This window comes from Oncorhynchus clarkii, chromosome 7 (assembly GCF_045791955.1).
Source record: "Oncorhynchus clarkii lewisi isolate Uvic-CL-2024 chromosome 7, UVic_Ocla_1.0, whole genome shotgun sequence".
NCBI classification, from domain to species: domain Eukaryota; kingdom Metazoa; phylum Chordata; class Actinopteri; order Salmoniformes; family Salmonidae; genus Oncorhynchus; species Oncorhynchus clarkii.
Genome location: NC_092153.1, coordinates 67,973,505 through 67,990,814, shown reverse-complemented (window position 1 = coordinate 67,990,814; position 17,310 = coordinate 67,973,505). Strand labels below are relative to the sequence as shown.

Genomic DNA, 17,310 nt, shown 5'->3' with positions numbered 1-17,310 from the left:
TCTGCATGTGGCAACAAGACCCACAGAGACATACTGTACACACAGGTCTCACTGACAGAGCATAGCCTTATCCAGCCCTCGATAGAATGCAACTAGTGAGATCGAAAGAGTGGGAAAAACAGAGCCTTAAAGCATCAATTAGAAGGAACTACCATAATGGATAGAACTGTTGAATAAACCAGTTAAGATTCTCACACATCTGAGATGCTGCTGCTAGAAGAGAGGTTGACTGCAGTTTGGCACAGCAGCAGACGAGCTCAGTCCTTGGATGGAGGGAGACGGAATGAGAGAGGGAGAGTAATGAGGAAATCGATTGATGTGATACATGTAAAATGATGAGCTGAATAAAGAATGCCTACCTTGTTAAAGAGTGATTCCCCATGGCTTTGGCTGGATGATGGAATAAACAATGAACAGCATGGCATCATCATTACTTCTCAGTCAGTGCTGAAAGAGATTCAGCATGGGGCTAGTGATAAGGATTGTTCTTTCTAAATAGCAAAAATTAAAAATAAACAATATTCGTGGTTAAATTACAAAGTGTGTTTGTTTTAAAAAATATATAAATTTACTGTGTTACTATGGTGTTATATAGTTGATGTATGAAGCTTTTGTTGAGCTGGTTTTCACATCCGTCTGCTATGGTGAGATGGGTAAAGTCAGATGGTAGACTGCGTGGTTGCTGTTAGTCCCTTATGAATGAACAATGACACAGTCAACATGTACCTTAGTTAATATCCAGGTAGTAATCGTTCCACACTAGTGATGAAGTACTCAACAGGGACATGTTACAGTACCTACAGAGAAAGCACTTCATTGAACTGTTCTTTGTGAAATTGAATTGGAGTCCCATTCACACATCCATCCACCCCATTCATCCACCCACCCCACCCCATCCCTCCTCCACCCCATCCCATCTCTCCTCCATTCCATCCTATATTTTCAAGGCAGCATCCTCTCAGTGTGTTTCACTGGGACAGCAACTCAGTCAAAATGTGGGAGTTTTGTTTTGGAAGCAGGTAAACATTTGGGATGTCTCATTCCATACTTAAACATGCAGAACATTGAACAGCTAGCTTTTTTACAAATGGTAATTTTTTTCTCTCTAGTACAGCGTGGTTTAGGCTACACAGAACACGAAAGTACCAATCCTACCAGGTTGGACATATTGCTTTAAACCACCAAGTTGTTTATACATCATGCATGCCACACAGATGATATTATGTTTATACAAAAATAACACCAGTGTCTATTACTGTGTATCATATCAATTACAGAAAGTTATTTTTCTGTCTTTTCGCAATTAGATGCAATTGAAAATGTATTAAAACACAAGAACTGGTTCGGGTAAACATCGGCCTATGTAAAATAAAGGGGGTTATGACTTTCAAATGTGATATTCCAGTTTTCAAACCTTTTTTTATTTACAACTTGCGGAGAAGCTGCCCCAGAAGAAATCCCCCAAACCCAATGAAAAGAAAGCTATCTAAGAAAGACAACGCTTTAGAGAAGCAATGCAGTCCTTTACAGTCAACAGTTATTGCCCAATGCCTTAGCATGTTTCATTTTGTCATACATGAGTCATAATTGAAACATGTGCAATAAGAGGAAAGGTCTTACAGATTGGTCAGAAGCAGCAATGGGCTTGTCCAACAGAGAAACCAAACTTTGCCAGGACTGTCTGGCTGTTCTTTAGTTTGCCATCCACCTCAGACATAGAGACCTGTTGGTCTGCTTCTGTAGTACAGTTGTGCCAGGGTTAATAACAAAACAGCAAACAAACAAAAGATCTGGGTGTTTCTAGCGGATGGAGTATCTGTTCACCTACGGAATGGAACCAGTTCAATAAGAGATCAACAACAGCACAACCATGGCAATAGAAGAAGGACAATCTTAGCGACGCTTCAAGTTCTTTGCATTCTCTGTCCACATTTACATGCAACAACATTTGCTATGTTGGGGAGATGGAAAGTATGGAAATACATTCACCTGACAATAATAGTTTAAAACAATCTGGTCAAAAACAAAAAGAAAGTATAAAAAAACAGCGATTGTACAAAACAAGACTTTGGCTGAACATTCTTAAAGCTATGCTGGGTGATCACTGACTGACTGCCCCCTTTTCATTACCTAGAGTTCAAAGTTCAAAATCATCCCATGGCAATATTTACACAGTATATTCAATGTAGAAGTGCAGTCTTCCAAATAGATTATCTCAGAAGAAAATAAAGATTTACCATTGAAAACGAGTCCCCAAAATGTGTCCCGAAAATGAGTCTCTGTCTAACATACTGACCAAACTGTCCGCTTGTGTGTTGGAAAATAAATGTCCACATACATGTTATTCAATCATTTAATCCAAACTGCTCATGCGCATCAACGGGCGTCTGCATGGCCAGGCACTAAAATAGAACTTGGTTCTATTTTAGACGCTTAATGCGCTGTAAGTCCCGCCTTACCATCTACTCATTGGTTTTTACAAGCATATACCCACGTGAGTGATTGAAAGATGAACAAGGTCCACACAGCCATATAAAATCCACATAAGAAAGATGAACAAGGAGAGATCAAAAAAACTAAAAACTAAATGGCAACCCAATGTTTATCTCCCAGACAAATTAGCTAGCAACAGCAAATGTTTCATGTGTGTTTCGACCTGTCTCCAAATTAATATATTAATTAAAAGTTGGTTTTGGAATTTTAACCTACGTGTCATGAACGTGTCTGGTAGGGATAGACAAAATCAATATGTGCACGATGACGCACGTGTAGAGCCGGTTTGGTCAGCATGTAACGGACACCACAGCAAAAGCAAAAACAGTTCTACTCTAAACAGTTTCCTAAGAGTAGAATAAAAAAGGTTAACGATTGATTTGGATGAAATCGAAATTCATGCCCTCTTATCGACAAGTCAACTAAAGTCACTACCCAGTTGTCTAAGTGCACCGATCCTCTCAAAAAATAAATGAAACTCGCAGTCATATTAGTCTGAAAGAACAGACCCCATGTAATAAATATATGTATATAGAGATTAAAAATCATATATACTCCATTAATGTTACATTACTTCAATGTTCGGTTTACTACCATGTTCTATTTGACTCGCTTTCATTGGGACCTCATTTGATTTAAGTTACTGAGAGAAATAGCAGAATTTAAGCTACTGTCTCTTTAAGACTGTATATAGTGAAGGGAAAGAGGTGGTAAGGCTAGATTGCTGAAAGAGTATGTCCAATCGCATGGCCTACAGTGAGTAAACAGTTTATTTTAGCTTCCTTAGCCCTAGCATCGGCCAACCAATCATGGTTTACAAATGTGGCATAAATATACTGTATATAGAAACATATTCTGCTGTTGATTCATCTCATTCATGGACTGTACTGTCACCAAAACACTTCAGCCTATACATATATATTCCAAAATATTAAAAAATACTAAATATAAAAATACAGAAGAATTGTAAAAAATGAACAAAACATTTAGTTTATATGAAAATCATGCAAGAAAGCTTCCCAATAATGATGTACTAAGCAAGGAGACCAGCCAGAAGAGGGAGGCGCAGCGCGAGCAGGCTTACGGCAGCAGGCTTACGGCAGCAGGCTTACGGCAGCAGGCAGACTATGTTCTGTAAACATCGTTGTAGACCATGACACATATATCGGCAGTGACACGTTGTTTTGCATCCATCAGTTTTGGGGTCAGAGTGGAATAGAAATGAAACCTCAATAACGATGGGGTACAAAACAACAACAACCTATAAAATATGGCTCTGAGTAAGTAGAAAAGGTGTATCATCAGAGGGTTCTATCGAAGTAAGTAACCTAGATATGAAAATAAGGTTGAAAATATGGCAGTAGTACATCGATAGCACATATCCTGTTGAGGGCGTCACACTCTCTGTCACAGAGTTGGTGGTCGGAGTGGGAGCCAAGTTTAAACTCTCTGTACCATCATTTAAAACAACGACATGCACCACTGAATACAGGAGCTCTCATGTATCAACATCTCTGGTTGTATCGGTTTATTCTTGTTAGAGTATTCCTCTTCTTGTTAGACCATTATCTGTGGTTGGTGGGTTGGTTGGTAGGTGAGTTGACCCTAGAGGACATGTGGAGATGTGTTGTGTCCCTATGCTAGCAGGCCAGCCTCTAATGGTTGCACCTCCCAGAGGCATTGTGGGAGAGATCGATAGTCCTTTGTCACTCTGAAGCAGACACAGTGACACTCGATAACGACACACACAGTCAAGCTTTAGCTAACAGGAACAAGCCCAACACCCTTTCGTCAACAGTGAAAAAAGAGTTGTACATTTGCCTTGGTAAGGTACAGATCAGAATGTATTCATGTTTAGTTTTTTTATGTGTGGAAAAAAGGAGTGACAGACTAAAGAAATAACAACTTCCCATTTTTGTCTATACACAGGAAAAGGTAGGTCCTAACCCCGGCAAATAATGACTCCCAAAACCATCTCTAAATTCCCATTATATTTAACACGGCTGAAACATGAATCAAATACGTTATGCATACGAGAGAGGGAGACACGGACGTTCTTATTCTTCCTCCATATTGCTGTCAACTTCCTCTCAACGGGCTAGGGAAAACCAGAACCCTGATTGGATGAGATCATCAGATGAGGGAGATGCCCCTCCCTTTTTTCCACATGGTCTTGCTATAATCCCACTCCACAGAGAGGGGGTTCCCTCTGGCAATAGCCTGCTGCTAGCTTTTCTTTCAATGTGTTGTTTTAAGATAGTTCACTTTTCTGTTAATATAGACTAGCATCCTTTGTACTTTCCTTCCATAAAAACAGGAGAAATCATAATAAAATCATGTCAAATGGACCCAGAAGAACCAAACTAAAGTGAGAGATGTTTAGACGGTTGAACCTTCATCCTTGAATATATGTAGTTTATCAGAATGAATGAAGACATGGGTTCCTGGGTTGAACTGCATAACCCATTAGTACATCATGCTTCAAAACAGATCCAATGCATACACACAGTACAGTTAAAACACAGGTTGAGAAATGGAGTGGCAAAACTTAGTAGCTGAAAACTGTTAAATCACATGGCCCATGTTCATCTGATCATCAAATCAGCTTGGAGCTGTGTTGAAGAGCCTATAAAGCATATATACTGTATGTACACATAGATATACTCTAAAAGTGCTGTGTCAGTTAGTGTATGCAGGGTGTAATAAGCATGTACAAAAGGATAAACATGTTGTGTTTCAGTTCTGGGCTATCTGAGGTTAAAATAAAACAATGAAATGTTACAGGACAAAAGAAAAGATATTAAAACTCCAAAGATGGACAGTAGGACAGGCTAAAGCCTTTGACAGAGCAGATTGGTGGACCCCATATGGCCCCTCCCACCCATGAGTTTGGGGCGCGATGTGATTTGATGGTCTACATGTCACTCTGCTGTACATAATTAAAGGGCATACACACCACAGTCAGTGCCAGCCCATGGGAATGGCAAAGTGGGTGGGTGGGGCAGGTGAGAGGTAGGTGTAGGGTTCAGGAAGTGGAGGGAAGAGGAGGCGGAGGAAGAGGAGTAGGTGAAGAGGGGTAGGTGAAGAGGGGGAGACGCTGGGACCCCTTGCCTGCTCTGGGTGTACCCTCTGTGGGATGAGGGGCGCACCGCTTGTCCTCTTGGTGGTGGAAGAGAGGAAGTGCAGGAGGGTAACCAGCCGGCCGACAGGGGGAGATGGACAGAGCACAGCGGAAGAGAGGAGAAGAGAGGAGGTGATCAGCAGGAGGCCTCGTGGCTGACGTCTGGAGCTTCTGCCCCCCCAGAGAAGGATCTGGGCATGTGCTGGAGCGCCACCTCATCACTGCTGCTCTCATCGATGTCAGGGATCCGCGCCTCTTCCTCAGACAGGGGAACAAACTCAGGGTGGGCCATGAAGTTATGGATGGAATTTTTTGATTCTCGGTTCTCTAGCCCCGGGTAAAGAGAGCTACGGAACGCATTCACCACCTTAATCTGTTAGAGAGAGAAAGGTGGGGGCAGGGGGGATAGAGAGATTGAGGGATGGAGAAAGAGCGGCAGTGCAGAGAGAGAGAGAAATACAAATAGCAGTTAGTATGAGGGTCCTGGCTCAGTCTTCCTGTGTTCATGGTGATGGCAGGAGGCAGGCAAGCAGGCAGGCAGGGGATTATGGGTAATCTGCTAGGGGATACAAAGGGTGGTCAGTGACAGTTGAGAAGTGAAGTATTCTGCGATGGCAGTCTTGATCACTTGCCCGATTCATCAAACCAAACAGCAGGCAAAAGGAAGGCACACAGGAGCCACAAAACCCCCAAATCAAAAACACACAGTCAACTACAACATACAGTATGACACATGAGGGCGAGTGGAAAATACATGAGCACTGCAAAACAAATACACAAAAAAGCATTAACACTAAAATACAGTACAATATGTAAACAAACCGTGAAAATAAATACCAACATATGAGGTGGGAACACATGATAATGACGGTGTACGGATATTGAGCAAGCAACGGGACAAAAACCACACAGCTACTTAAATACTACAGCACCATACTCTAATCACCAGCCTACAGTACAGCTAGCTGGCAGCATCTCAATGTTCTATAATGAAATAGGGATGGAGGGTTGGATGTTGTCTGTTGGGCTGTTTGGTTGGCGACCAAAGATGAGTCCAGTTCGGGGATATTTTGTAGGAAAGGCAGGAGTGTGGAAAGGTACAGAGGATGAGAAGAGAGGGAGGAAGGCAGAGGGAGGAAGGCAGAGGGAGGAAGGCAGAGGGAGGAAGGCAGATAAGAACTATAAAGTGGTGAAGAGGGAAAAGGATGAACGGTTGATGCTGCAATAAAACTTCATACATGTACAGTAGACACACACTTTCTCACTCACAAACACACACCCTCTCACTCACAAACACACCCGCTCACTCACTCACACCCACACACACTTCTAAAGCTGATGGTACTCAACACTTTCTACAACGTGAGTGGAAATTATTTTCTCTCTAACTACTTGTCTGTATCTAACCTCCCACCTCACCATCTACTAAACTACAGACTGATGCATCATGTTAGACCAACACAGCTACTCTGATGAATGTGTAGGACATTTACAGCCCAGGCCTGTCAGCCAGGCAGGCAGGGGTAGGACGCAGTGTGTGTGTGGTGTGTCAGCCAGGCAGGCAGGGGTAGGACACAGTGTGTGTGTGGTGTGTCAGCCAGGCAGGCAGGGGTAGGACACAGTGTGTGTGTGGTGTGTCAGCCAGGTAGGCAGGGGTAGGACACAGTGTGTGTGTGGTGTGTCAGCCAGGTAGGCAGGGGTAGGACACAGTGTGTGTGTGGTGTGTCAGCCAGGTAGGCAGGGGTAGTTAAGAGGAGCTGACAGACATTCTGTAACAGGCCTGTGAGGAGAACACAGTGTCACAGAGTGAGAGAGAGATGACTGTGCAAACACCCATACATCAGAGGTGTGAAAATTAGCACTGCTGGCTGGCAGAGGGACTATGTTTGTTTATTTATTTTTATGTCACCTTTATTTAAAAAAGGTGAAGAACAAGAACAAGTTCTCATTTACAACTGCGACCTGGACAAGATAAAGCAAAGCAGTTCGACACATACAACAACACAGAGTTACACATGGAGTAAAACAAACATACAGTCAATAGTACAGTATAAACAAGTCTATATACGAAGTGAGCAAATGAGGTGAGATAAGGGAGGTAAAAAAAGGCCATGGTGGTGAAGTAAATACAATATAGCAAGTAAAACACTGGAATGGTAGATTTGCAGTGGAAGAATGTGCAAAGGAGAAAGAAAAATAATGGGGTGCAAAGGAGCAAAATAAATAAATAAATAAAATAAATACAGTAGGGAAAGAGGTAGTTGTTTGGGCTAAATTATAGGTGGGCTATGTACAGGTACAGTAATCTGTGAGCTGCTCTGACAGCTGGTGCTTAAAGCTAGTGAGGGAGATATGTGTTTCCAGTTTCAGAGATGTTTGTGAGTGTGTGTTTGTGTGAGAGAGTGAGTGTGTGAGAGAGTGAGTAAGTGAGTAACAGAGAGTGAGCAAGTGAGAGAGTGAGTAAGTGAGAGAGTGAGTAACAGAGAGTGAGTGAGTAAGTGAGAGTGAGTGAGTGAGTGAGTGAGAGAGTGAGAGAGTGAGTAAGAGAGATTGAGTAAGTGAGAGAGTGAGTAACAGAGAGTGAGTAATTGAGAGAGTGAGTAAGTGAGAGAGTGAGTGAGTAAGTGAGAGAGTGAGTGAGTAAGTGAGAGAGTGAGTGAGTAAGTGAGAGAGTGAGTGAGTAAGTGAGAGAGTGAGTGAGTAAGTGAGAGAGTGAGTGAGTAAGTGAGAGAGTGAGTGAGTAAGTGAGAGAGTGAGTGAGTGAGTGAGAGAGTGAGTGAGTAAGTGAGAGAGTGAGTGAGTAAGTGAGAGAGTGAGTAAGTGAGAGAGTGAGTAACTGAGAGAGTGAGTAACTGAGAGAGTGAGTAAGTGAGAGAGTGAGTAACTGAGAGAGTGAGTAACAGAGAGTGAGTAAGTGAGAGAGTGAGTAACTGAGAGAGTGAGTAACTGAGAGAGTGAGTAACTGAGAGAGTGAGTAACTGAGAGAGTGAGTAACTGAGAGAGTGAGTAACAGAGAGTGAGTAACAGAGAGTGAGTAACAGAGAGTGAGTAACTGAGAGAGTGAGTAAGTGAGAGAGTGAGTGAGTAACAGAGAGTGAGTAACAGAGAGTGAGTAACTGAGAGTGAGTAACTGAGAGAGTGAATAACTGAGAGAGTGAGTAACAGAGAGTGAGTAACAGAGAGTGAGTAACTGAGAGTGAGTAACAGAGAGTGAGTAACAGAGAGTGAGTAACAGAGAGAGTAACAGAGTGAGTAACTGAGAGAGTGAGTAAGTGAGAGTGAGTAACAGAGAGTGAGTAACAGAGAGTGAGTAACAGAGAGTGAGTAACTGAGAGAGTGAGTAAGTGAGAGTGAGTAACAGAGAGTGAGTAAGTGAGAGTGAGTAACAGAGAGTGAGTAACAGAGAGTGAGTAACAGAGAGTGAGTAACTGAGAGAGTGAGTAAGTGAGAGTGAGTAACAGAGAGTGAGTAAGTGAGAGTGAGTAACAGAGAGTGAGTAAGTGAGAGTGAGTAACAGAGAGTGAGTAACAGAGAGTGAGTAACAGAGAGTGAGTAGCAGAGAGTGAGTAGCAGAGAGTGCGTAACTGAGAGAGTGAGTAACTGAGAGAGTGAGTAACAGAGAGAGTGAGTAACAGAGAGAGTGAGTAACAGAGAGTAAGTAACAGAGAGTGAGTAACAGAGAGTGAGTAACAGAGAGTGAGTAACTGAGAGTGAGTAACTGAGAGTGAGTAACAGAGAGCGAGTAACAGAGAGTGAGTAACAGAGAGTGAGTAACAGAGAGTGAGTAACTGAGAGAGTGAGTAACAGAGAGTGAGTAACTGTGAGAGTGAGTAACAGAGAGTGAGTAACAGAGAGTGAGTAACAGAGAGTGAGTAACAGAGAGAGTGAGTAACAGAGAGTGAGTAACAGAGAGTGAGTAACAGAGAGTGAGTAACAGAGAGTGAGTAACTGAGAGAGTAAATAACTGAGAGTGAGTAACAGAGAGTGAGTAACAGAAAGTGAGTAACTGAGAGTGAGTAACAGAGAGAGTGAGTAACAGAGAGTGAGTAACAGAGAGAGTGAGTAACAGAGAGTGAGTAACAGAGAGTGAGTAACAGAGAGTGAGTAACAGAGAGTGAGTAACAGAGAGTGAGTAACAGAGAGTGAGTAACAGAGAGTGAGTAACTGAGAGAGTGAGTAACTGAGAGTGAGTAACAGAGAGTGAGTAACAGAGAGTGAGTAACAGAGTGAGTAACTGAGAGAGTGAGTAAGTGAGAGTGAGTAACAGAGAGTGAGTAACAGAGAGTGAGTAACAGAGAGTGAGTAACTGAGAGAGTGAGTAAGTGAGAGTGAGTAACAGAGAGTGAGTAAGTGAGAGTGAGTAAGTGAGAGTGAGTAACAGAGAGTGAGTAACAGAGAGTGAGTAACAAGAGAGTGAGTAACTGAGAGAGTGAGTAAGTGAGAGTGAGTAACAGAGAGTGAGTAAGTGAGAGTGAGTAACAGAGAGTGAGTAAGTGAGAGTGAGTAACAGAGAGTGAGTAACAGAGCGTGAGTAGCAGAGAGTGAGTAGCAGAGAGTGAGTAACAGAGAGTGAGTAACAGAGAGTGCGTAACTGAGAGAGTGAGTAACTGAGAGAGTGAGTAACAGAGAGTAAGTAACAGAGAGTGAGTAACAGAGAGTGAGTAACTGAGAGAGTGAGTAACTGAGAGTGAGTAACAGAGAGCGAGTAACAGAGAGTGAGTAACAGAGAGTGAGTAACAGAGAGTGAGTAACAGAGAGTGAGTAACTGAGAGAGTGAGTAACAGAGAGTGAGTAACAGAGAGTGAGTAACAGAGAGTGAGTAACAGAGTGAGTAACTGAGAGAGTGAGTAACAGAGAGTGAGTAACTGAGAGAGTGAGTAACAGAGAGTGAGTAACAGAGAGTGAGTAACAGAGAGAGTGAGTAACAGAGAGTGAGTAACAGAGAGTGAGTAACAGAGAGTGAGTAACAGAGAGTGAGTAACTGAGAGAGTAAATAACTGAGAGTGAGTAACAGAGAGTGAGTAACAGAGTGAGTAACTGAGAGTGAGTAACAGAGAGAGTGAGTAACAGAGAGTGAGTAACAGAGAGTGAGTAACAGAGAGTGAGTAACAGAGAGTGAGTAACAGAGAGAGTGAGTAACAGAGAGTGAGTAACAGAGAGAGTGAGTAACAGAGAGTGAGTAACAGAGAGTGAGTAACAGAGAGTGAGTAACAGAGAGAGTGAGTAACAGAGAGTGAGTAACAGAGAGTGAGTAACAGAGAGTGAGTAACAGAGAGTGAGTAACTGAGAGAGTGAGTAACTGAGAGTGAGTAACAGAGAGTGAGTAACTGAGAGTGAGTAACTGAGAGAGTGAGTAACTGAGAGAGTGAGTAAGTGAGAGAGTGAGTAACAGAGAGTGAGTAACAGAGAGTGAGTAACAGAGAGTGAGTAATAGAGAGTGAGTAACAGAGAGTGAGTAACAGAGAGTGAGTAACAGAGAGTGAGTAACAGAGAGTGAGTAAGTGAGAGAGTGAGTAACAGAGAGTGAGTAACAGAGAGAGTGAGTAACAGAGAGAGTGAGTAACTGAGAGTGAGTAACAGAGAGTGAGTAACAGAGAGTGAGTAACTGAGAGTGAGTAACAGAGAGTGAGTAACAGAGAGTGAGTAACAGAGAGTGAGTAACAGAGAGTGAGTAACAGAGAGAGTGAGTAACAGAGAGAGTGAGTAACAGAGAGAGTGAGTAACTGAGAGTGAGTAACAGAGAGTGAGTAACTGAGAGAGTGAGTAAGTGAGAGAGTGAGTAAGTGAGAGAGTGAGTAACAGAGAGTGAGTAACAGAGAGTGAGTAACAGAGAGTGAGTAACTGAGAGAGTGAGTAAAAGAGAGTGAGTAACAGAGAGTGAGTAACAGAGAGTGAGTAACAGAGAGTGAGTAAGTGAGAGAGTGAGTAAGTGAGAGAGTGAGTAACAGAGAGTGAGTAACAGAGAGTGAGTAACAGAGAGTGAGTAACAGCGAGTGAGTAACAGAGAGTGAGTAACTGAGAGAGTGAGTAACTGAGAGTGAGTAACAGAGAGTGAGTAACAGAGAGTGAGTAACAGAGAGTGAGTAACTGAGAGAGTGAGTAACTTAGAGAGTGAGTAAGTGAGAGAGTGAGTAACAGAGAGTGAGTAACAGAGAGTGAGTAACAGAGTGAGTAACTGAGAGAGTGAGTAAGTGAGAGAGTGAGTAACAGAGAGTGAGTAACAGAGAGTGAGTAACAGAGAGTGAGTAACAGAGAGTGAGTAAGTGAGAGAGTGAGTAACAGAGAGTGAGTAACAGAGAGTGAGTAACAGAGAGAGTGAGTAACAGAGAGAGTGAGTAACTGAGAGAGTGAGTAACAGAGAGTGAGTAACAGAGAGTGAGTAACAGAGAGTGAGTAACTGAGAGTGAGTAACAGAGAGTGAGTAACAGAGAGTGAGTAACAAGAGAGTGAGTAACTGAGAGAGTGAGTAAGTGAGAGTGAGTAACAGAGAGTGAGTAAGTGAGAGTGAGTAACAGAGAGTGAGTAAGTGAGAGTGAGTAACAGAGAGTGAGTAACAGAGCGTGAGTAGCAGAGAGTGAGTAGCAGAGAGTGAGTAACAGAGAGTGAGTAACAGAGAGTGCGTAACTGAGAGAGTGAGTAACTGAGAGAGTGAGTAACAGAGAGTAAGTAACAGAGAGTGAGTAACAGAGAGTGAGTAACTGAGAGAGTGAGTAACTGAGAGTGAGTAACAGAGAGCGAGTAACAGAGAGTGAGTAACAGAGAGTGAGTAACAGAGAGTGAGTAACAGAGAGTGAGTAACTGAGAGAGTGAGTAACAGAGAGTGAGTAACAGAGAGTGAGTAACAGAGAGTGAGTAACAGAGTGAGTAACTGAGAGAGTGAGTAACAGAGAGTGAGTAACCGAGAGAGTGAGTAACAGAGAGTGAGTAACAGAGAGTGAGTAACAGAGAGAGTGAGTAACAGAGAGTGAGTAACAGAGAGTGAGTAACAGAGAGTGAGTAACAGAGAGTGAGTAACTGAGAGAGTAAATAACTGAGAGTGAGTAACAGAGAGTGAGTAACAGAGTGAGTAACTGAGAGTGAGTAACAGAGAGAGTGAGTAACAGAGAGTGAGTAACAGAGAGTGAGTAACAGAGAGTGAGTAACAGAGAGTGAGTAACAGAGAGAGTGAGTAACAGAGAGTGAGTAACAGAGAGAGTGAGTAACAGAGAGTGAGTAACAGAGAGTGAGTAACAGAGAGTGAGTAACAGAGAGTGAGTAACAGAGAGAGTGAGTAACAGAGAGTGAGTAACAGAGAGTGAGTAACAGAGAGTGAGTAACAGAGAGTGAGTAACTGAGAGAGTGAGTAACTGAGAGTGAGTAACAGAGAGTGAGTAACTGAGAGTGAGTAACTGAGAGAGTGAGTAACTGAGAGAGTGAGTAAGTGAGAGAGTGAGTAACAGAGAGTGAGTAACAGAGAGTGAGTAACAGAGAGTGAGTAATAGAGAGTGAGTAACAGAGAGTGAGTAACAGAGAGTGAGTAACAGAGAGTGAGTAACAGAGAGTGAGTAAGTGAGAGAGTGAGTAACAGAGAGTGAGTAACAGAGAGAGTGAGTAACAGAGAGAGTGAGTAACTGAGAGTGAGTAACAGAGAGTGAGTAACAGAGAGTGAGTAACTGAGAGTGAGTAACAGAGAGTGAGTAACAGAGAGTGAGTAACAGAGAGTGAGTAACAGAGAGTGAGTAACAGAGAGAGTGAGTAACAGAGAGAGTGAGTAACAGAGAGAGTGAGTAACTGAGAGTGAGTAACAGAGAGTGAGTAACTGAGAGAGTGAGTAAGTGAGAGAGTGAGTAAGTGAGAGAGTGAGTAACAGAGAGTGAGTAACAGAGAGTGAGTAACAGAGAGTGAGTAACAGAGAGTGAGTAACTGAGAGAGTGAGTAACAGAGAGTGAGTAACAGAGAGTGAGTAACAGAGAGTGAGTAACAGAGAGTGAGTAAGTGAGAGAGTGAGTAAGTGAGAGAGTGAGTAACAGAGAGTGAGTAACAGAGAGTGAGTAACAGAGAGTGAGTAACAGCGAGTGAGTAACAGAGAGTGAGTAACTGAGAGAGTGAGTAACTGAGAGTGAGTAACAGAGAGTGAGTAACAGAGAGTGAGTAACAGAGAGTGAGTAACTGAGAGAGTGAGTAACTTAGAGAGTGAGTAAGTGAGAGAGTGAGTAACAGAGAGTGAGTAACAGAGAGTGAGTAACAGAGTGAGTAACTGAGAGAGTGAGTAAGTGAGAGAGTGAGTAACAGAGAGTGAGTAACAGAGAGTGAGTAACAGAGAGTGAGTAACAGAGAGTGAGTAAGTGAGAGAGTGAGTAACAGAGAGTGAGTAACAGAGAGTGAGTAACAGAGAGAGTGAGTAACAGAGAGAGTGAGTAACTGAGAGAGTGAGTAACAGAGAGTGAGTAACAGAGAGTGAGTAACAGAGAGTGAGTAACAGAGTGAGTAACAGAGAGTGAGTAACAGAGAGTGAGTAACAGAGAGTGAGTAACAGAGAGTGAGTAACAGAGAGAGTGAGTAACAGAGAGAGTGAGTAACTGAGAGTGAGTAACAGAGAGTGAGTAACTGAGAGTGAGTAACTGAGAGAGTGAGTAAGTGAGAGAGTGAGTAAGTGAGAGAGTGAGTAACAGAGAGTGAGTAACAGAGAGTGAGTAACAGAGAGTGAGTAACTGAGAGAGTGAGTAACAGAGAGTGAGTAACAGAGAGTGAGTAACAGAGAGTGAGTAAGTGAGAGAGTGAGTAAGTGAGAGAGTGAGTAACAGAGAGTGAGTAACAGAGAGTGAGTAACAGAGAGTGAGTAACAGAGAGTGAGTAACAGAGAGTGAGTAACAGAGAGTGAGTAACTGAGAGAGTGAGTAACAGAGAGTGAGTAACAGAGAGTGAGTAACAGAGAGTGAGTAACTGAGAGAGTGAGTAACTTAGAGAGTGAGTAAGTGAGAGAGTGAGTAACAGAGAGTGAGTAACAGAGAGTGAGTAACAGAGAGTGAGTAACAGAGTGAGTAACTGAGAGAGTGAGTAACTGAGAGAGTGAGTAAGTGAGAGAGTGAGTAACAGAGAGTGAGTAACAGAGAGTAACAGAGAGTGAGTAACAGAGAGTGAGTAACAGAGAGTGAGTAACAGAGAGTGAGTAACAGAGAGTGAGTAACAGAGAGAGTGAGTAACTGAGAGTGAGTAACAGAGAGTGAGTAACAGAGAGTGAGTAACAGAGAGTGAGTAACAGAGAGTGAGTAACTGAGAGAGTGAGTAACAGAGAGTGAGTAACAGAGAGTGAGTAACAGAGAGTGAGTAACTGAGCGAGTGAGTAACAGAGTGAGTAACAGAGAGTGAGTAACAGAGAGTGAGTAACTGAGAGAGTGAGTAACTGAGAGAGTGAGTAACTGAGAGAGTGAGTAACTGAGAGAGTGAGTAACAGAGAGTGAGTAACAGAGAGTGAGTAACAGAGAGTGAGTAAGTGAGAGAGTGAGTAAGTGAGAGAGTGAGTAAGTGAGAGAGTGAGTAAGTGAGAGAGTGAGTAACAGAGAGTGAGTAACAGAGAGTGAGTAACAGAGAGTGAGTAACAGAGAGTGAGTAACTGAGAGAGTGAGTAAGTGAGAGAGTGAGTAACAGAGAGTGAGTAACAGAGAGTGAGTAACAGAGAGTGAGTAACAGAGAGTGGGTAACTGAGCGAGTGAGTAACAGAGAGTGAGTAACAGAGAGTGAGTAACAGAGAGTGAGTAAGTTAGAGAGTGAGTAACAGAGAGTGAGTAACAGAGAGTGAGTAACAGAGTGAGTAAGTGAAAGGGTGAAAGGGTCAAATCCAACCATTTACATTTCCACAGTCTTCTTTGGCTTGATGATGCTTATTATTATGAAGAGAAATAAGCTCAATTTTGGTGGGCTGTATGTAGCCTATCCAATCAGCTTCCATCTTCTGTGTTTATACTTATTCCAGGCAGGCTTCTCTGGCCGTGTGTGTGTGTGTGTGTGTGTGTGTGTGTGTGTGTGTGTTTGAGAGAGCATTGTGATGTCAAACAAAAGCATTTCCATGCCAGGAGGAAACACACACACCCACACACCCACACAACTACTGGTCCGATTCACTCCTTTGGTCTGTTGTTACCCTGTAGTCAGAATGGCGATAGTCATGAGAGGAGAAGAGAGGGACACAGAGGAGAGGAAAGACAGACAGATGATTGGGATAGGATGGAAATATACAGCAGAGAGAGAAGCAACAAAGGTTCTGAGCAAGAGATAAAGGAGTGAAACATGGAGAACAGTATGAGAGAAAACATCAGAGCTGAGTTTTCTCAGACTTTAGTCAGCTTTGTAAATTCATTGCATGCACCTCTTCCTTCCCTCCAGAACTTCAGTGTGTGATGAATGACTGCAACTCCGCCTCTTTAAGCCCAGGGTTTTAAGTCCTCATATATGTGTGTACGTGTGTGTGTGTGTGCTTGAATATTTTTGTGTGTGTACTGCTCTGTGTTTCTAAGTCGTCTTGTGTCTGTCTGTGTATGTGTGTTTGTATGTGCGTAATGTACATGTCGGTATGTGTGTGTGTGTATTTTTGCGTGTTTTTCTATGTCTCAAAGTCCTCTCATATCCATCTGATCTCTGTGTTCCTCTCATGTGAGTGTTTTGGTGGATGCCAAGATACACCAATGTACCACAGGCATCCATAACCCTTTTTATATAAAAAAACTGTCGGAGAAATATGGCTATCTTTTTTCTCTATAAATCTCTTTTAGTGAGAGAGCATGCTGTCATGGAGGAATAAGTCAGCACTGGGGTCGCTTGCCAAGCCTAAAAAAAAAGAACATACTGAGGGATAAGTTGTCCCTGAATAGCGGGACTGAGAGAGAGGGAGGAGAGAGAGGGACAGATAGGGAGGGGAGAAAGGGACTGAGAGAGGGGGACAGAGAGGGGGAGGATTGAGAGGTAGGAGTGAGAGGGAGGAAGGAGATTGAGGGACTGAGAAAGGGAGACAGAGGGAGGAGAGAGAGGGAGGCAGAGAGAAAGGAGTGAGAGGGAGAAGAGAGAGGACTGAGGGAGGAGAGAGAGGGAGGCAGAGAGAAAGGAGTGAGAGGGAGAAGAGAGAGGACTGAGGGAGAAGAGAGAGGACTGAGGGAGGAGAGAGAGGGAGGCAGAGAGAAAGGAGTGAGAGGGAGGCAGAGAGAAAGGAGTGAGAGGGAGAAGAGAGAGGACTGAGGGAGGAGAGAGAGGGAGGCAGAGAGAAAGGAGTGAGAGGGAGGCAGAGAGAAAGGAGTGAGAGAGAGAAGAGAGAGGAATGAGGGAGGAGAGAGAGGGAGGCAGAGAGAAAGGCGTGAGAGGGAGGCAGAGAGAAAGGAGTGATAGGGAGAAGAGAGAGGACTGAGGGAGGAGAGAGAGGGAGGCAGAGAGAAAGGAGTGAGAGGGAGAAGAGAGAGGACTGAGGGAGGAGAGAGAGGGAGGCAGAGAGAAAGGAGTGAGAGGGAGAAGAGAGAGGAAGGAGAGAGAGGGAGAAGAGAGAGGGAGAAGAGAGAGGACTGAGGGAGGAGAGAGAGGACTGAGGGAGGAGAGAGAGGACTGAGGGAGGAGAGAGAGGGATGCAGAGAGAAAGGAGTGAGAGGGAGAAGAGAGAGGACTGAGGGAGGAGAGAGAGGGAGGCAGAGAGAAAGGAGTGAGAGGGAGGCAGAGAGAAAGGAGAGAGAGGGAGA

The 17,310-nt window shown here is 43.4% G+C and overlaps 1 protein-coding gene across 4 annotated transcripts in view; it reads right to left on the bottom strand.

Moving 5' to 3' along the window:
• Positions 1-1,394: 1,394 nt before the first annotated feature.
• LOC139413715 (plasma membrane calcium-transporting ATPase 1-like) overlaps positions 1,395-17,310 on the bottom strand; it is a 186,584-nt gene continuing 170,668 nt past the window's right edge. For 2 of the 4 annotated variants that reach the window (XM_071161407.1, XM_071161405.1), the window contains one exon: positions 1,395-5,987. In XM_071161407.1, coding sequence (XP_071017508.1) covers positions 5,751-5,987 — 237 coding nt within the window. In that variant the 3' untranslated portion in view covers positions 1,395-5,750. The remainder of the gene's footprint in view (positions 5,988-17,310) is intronic. The other 2 variants (XM_071161406.1, XM_071161408.1) reach the window with 2 other exon arrangements.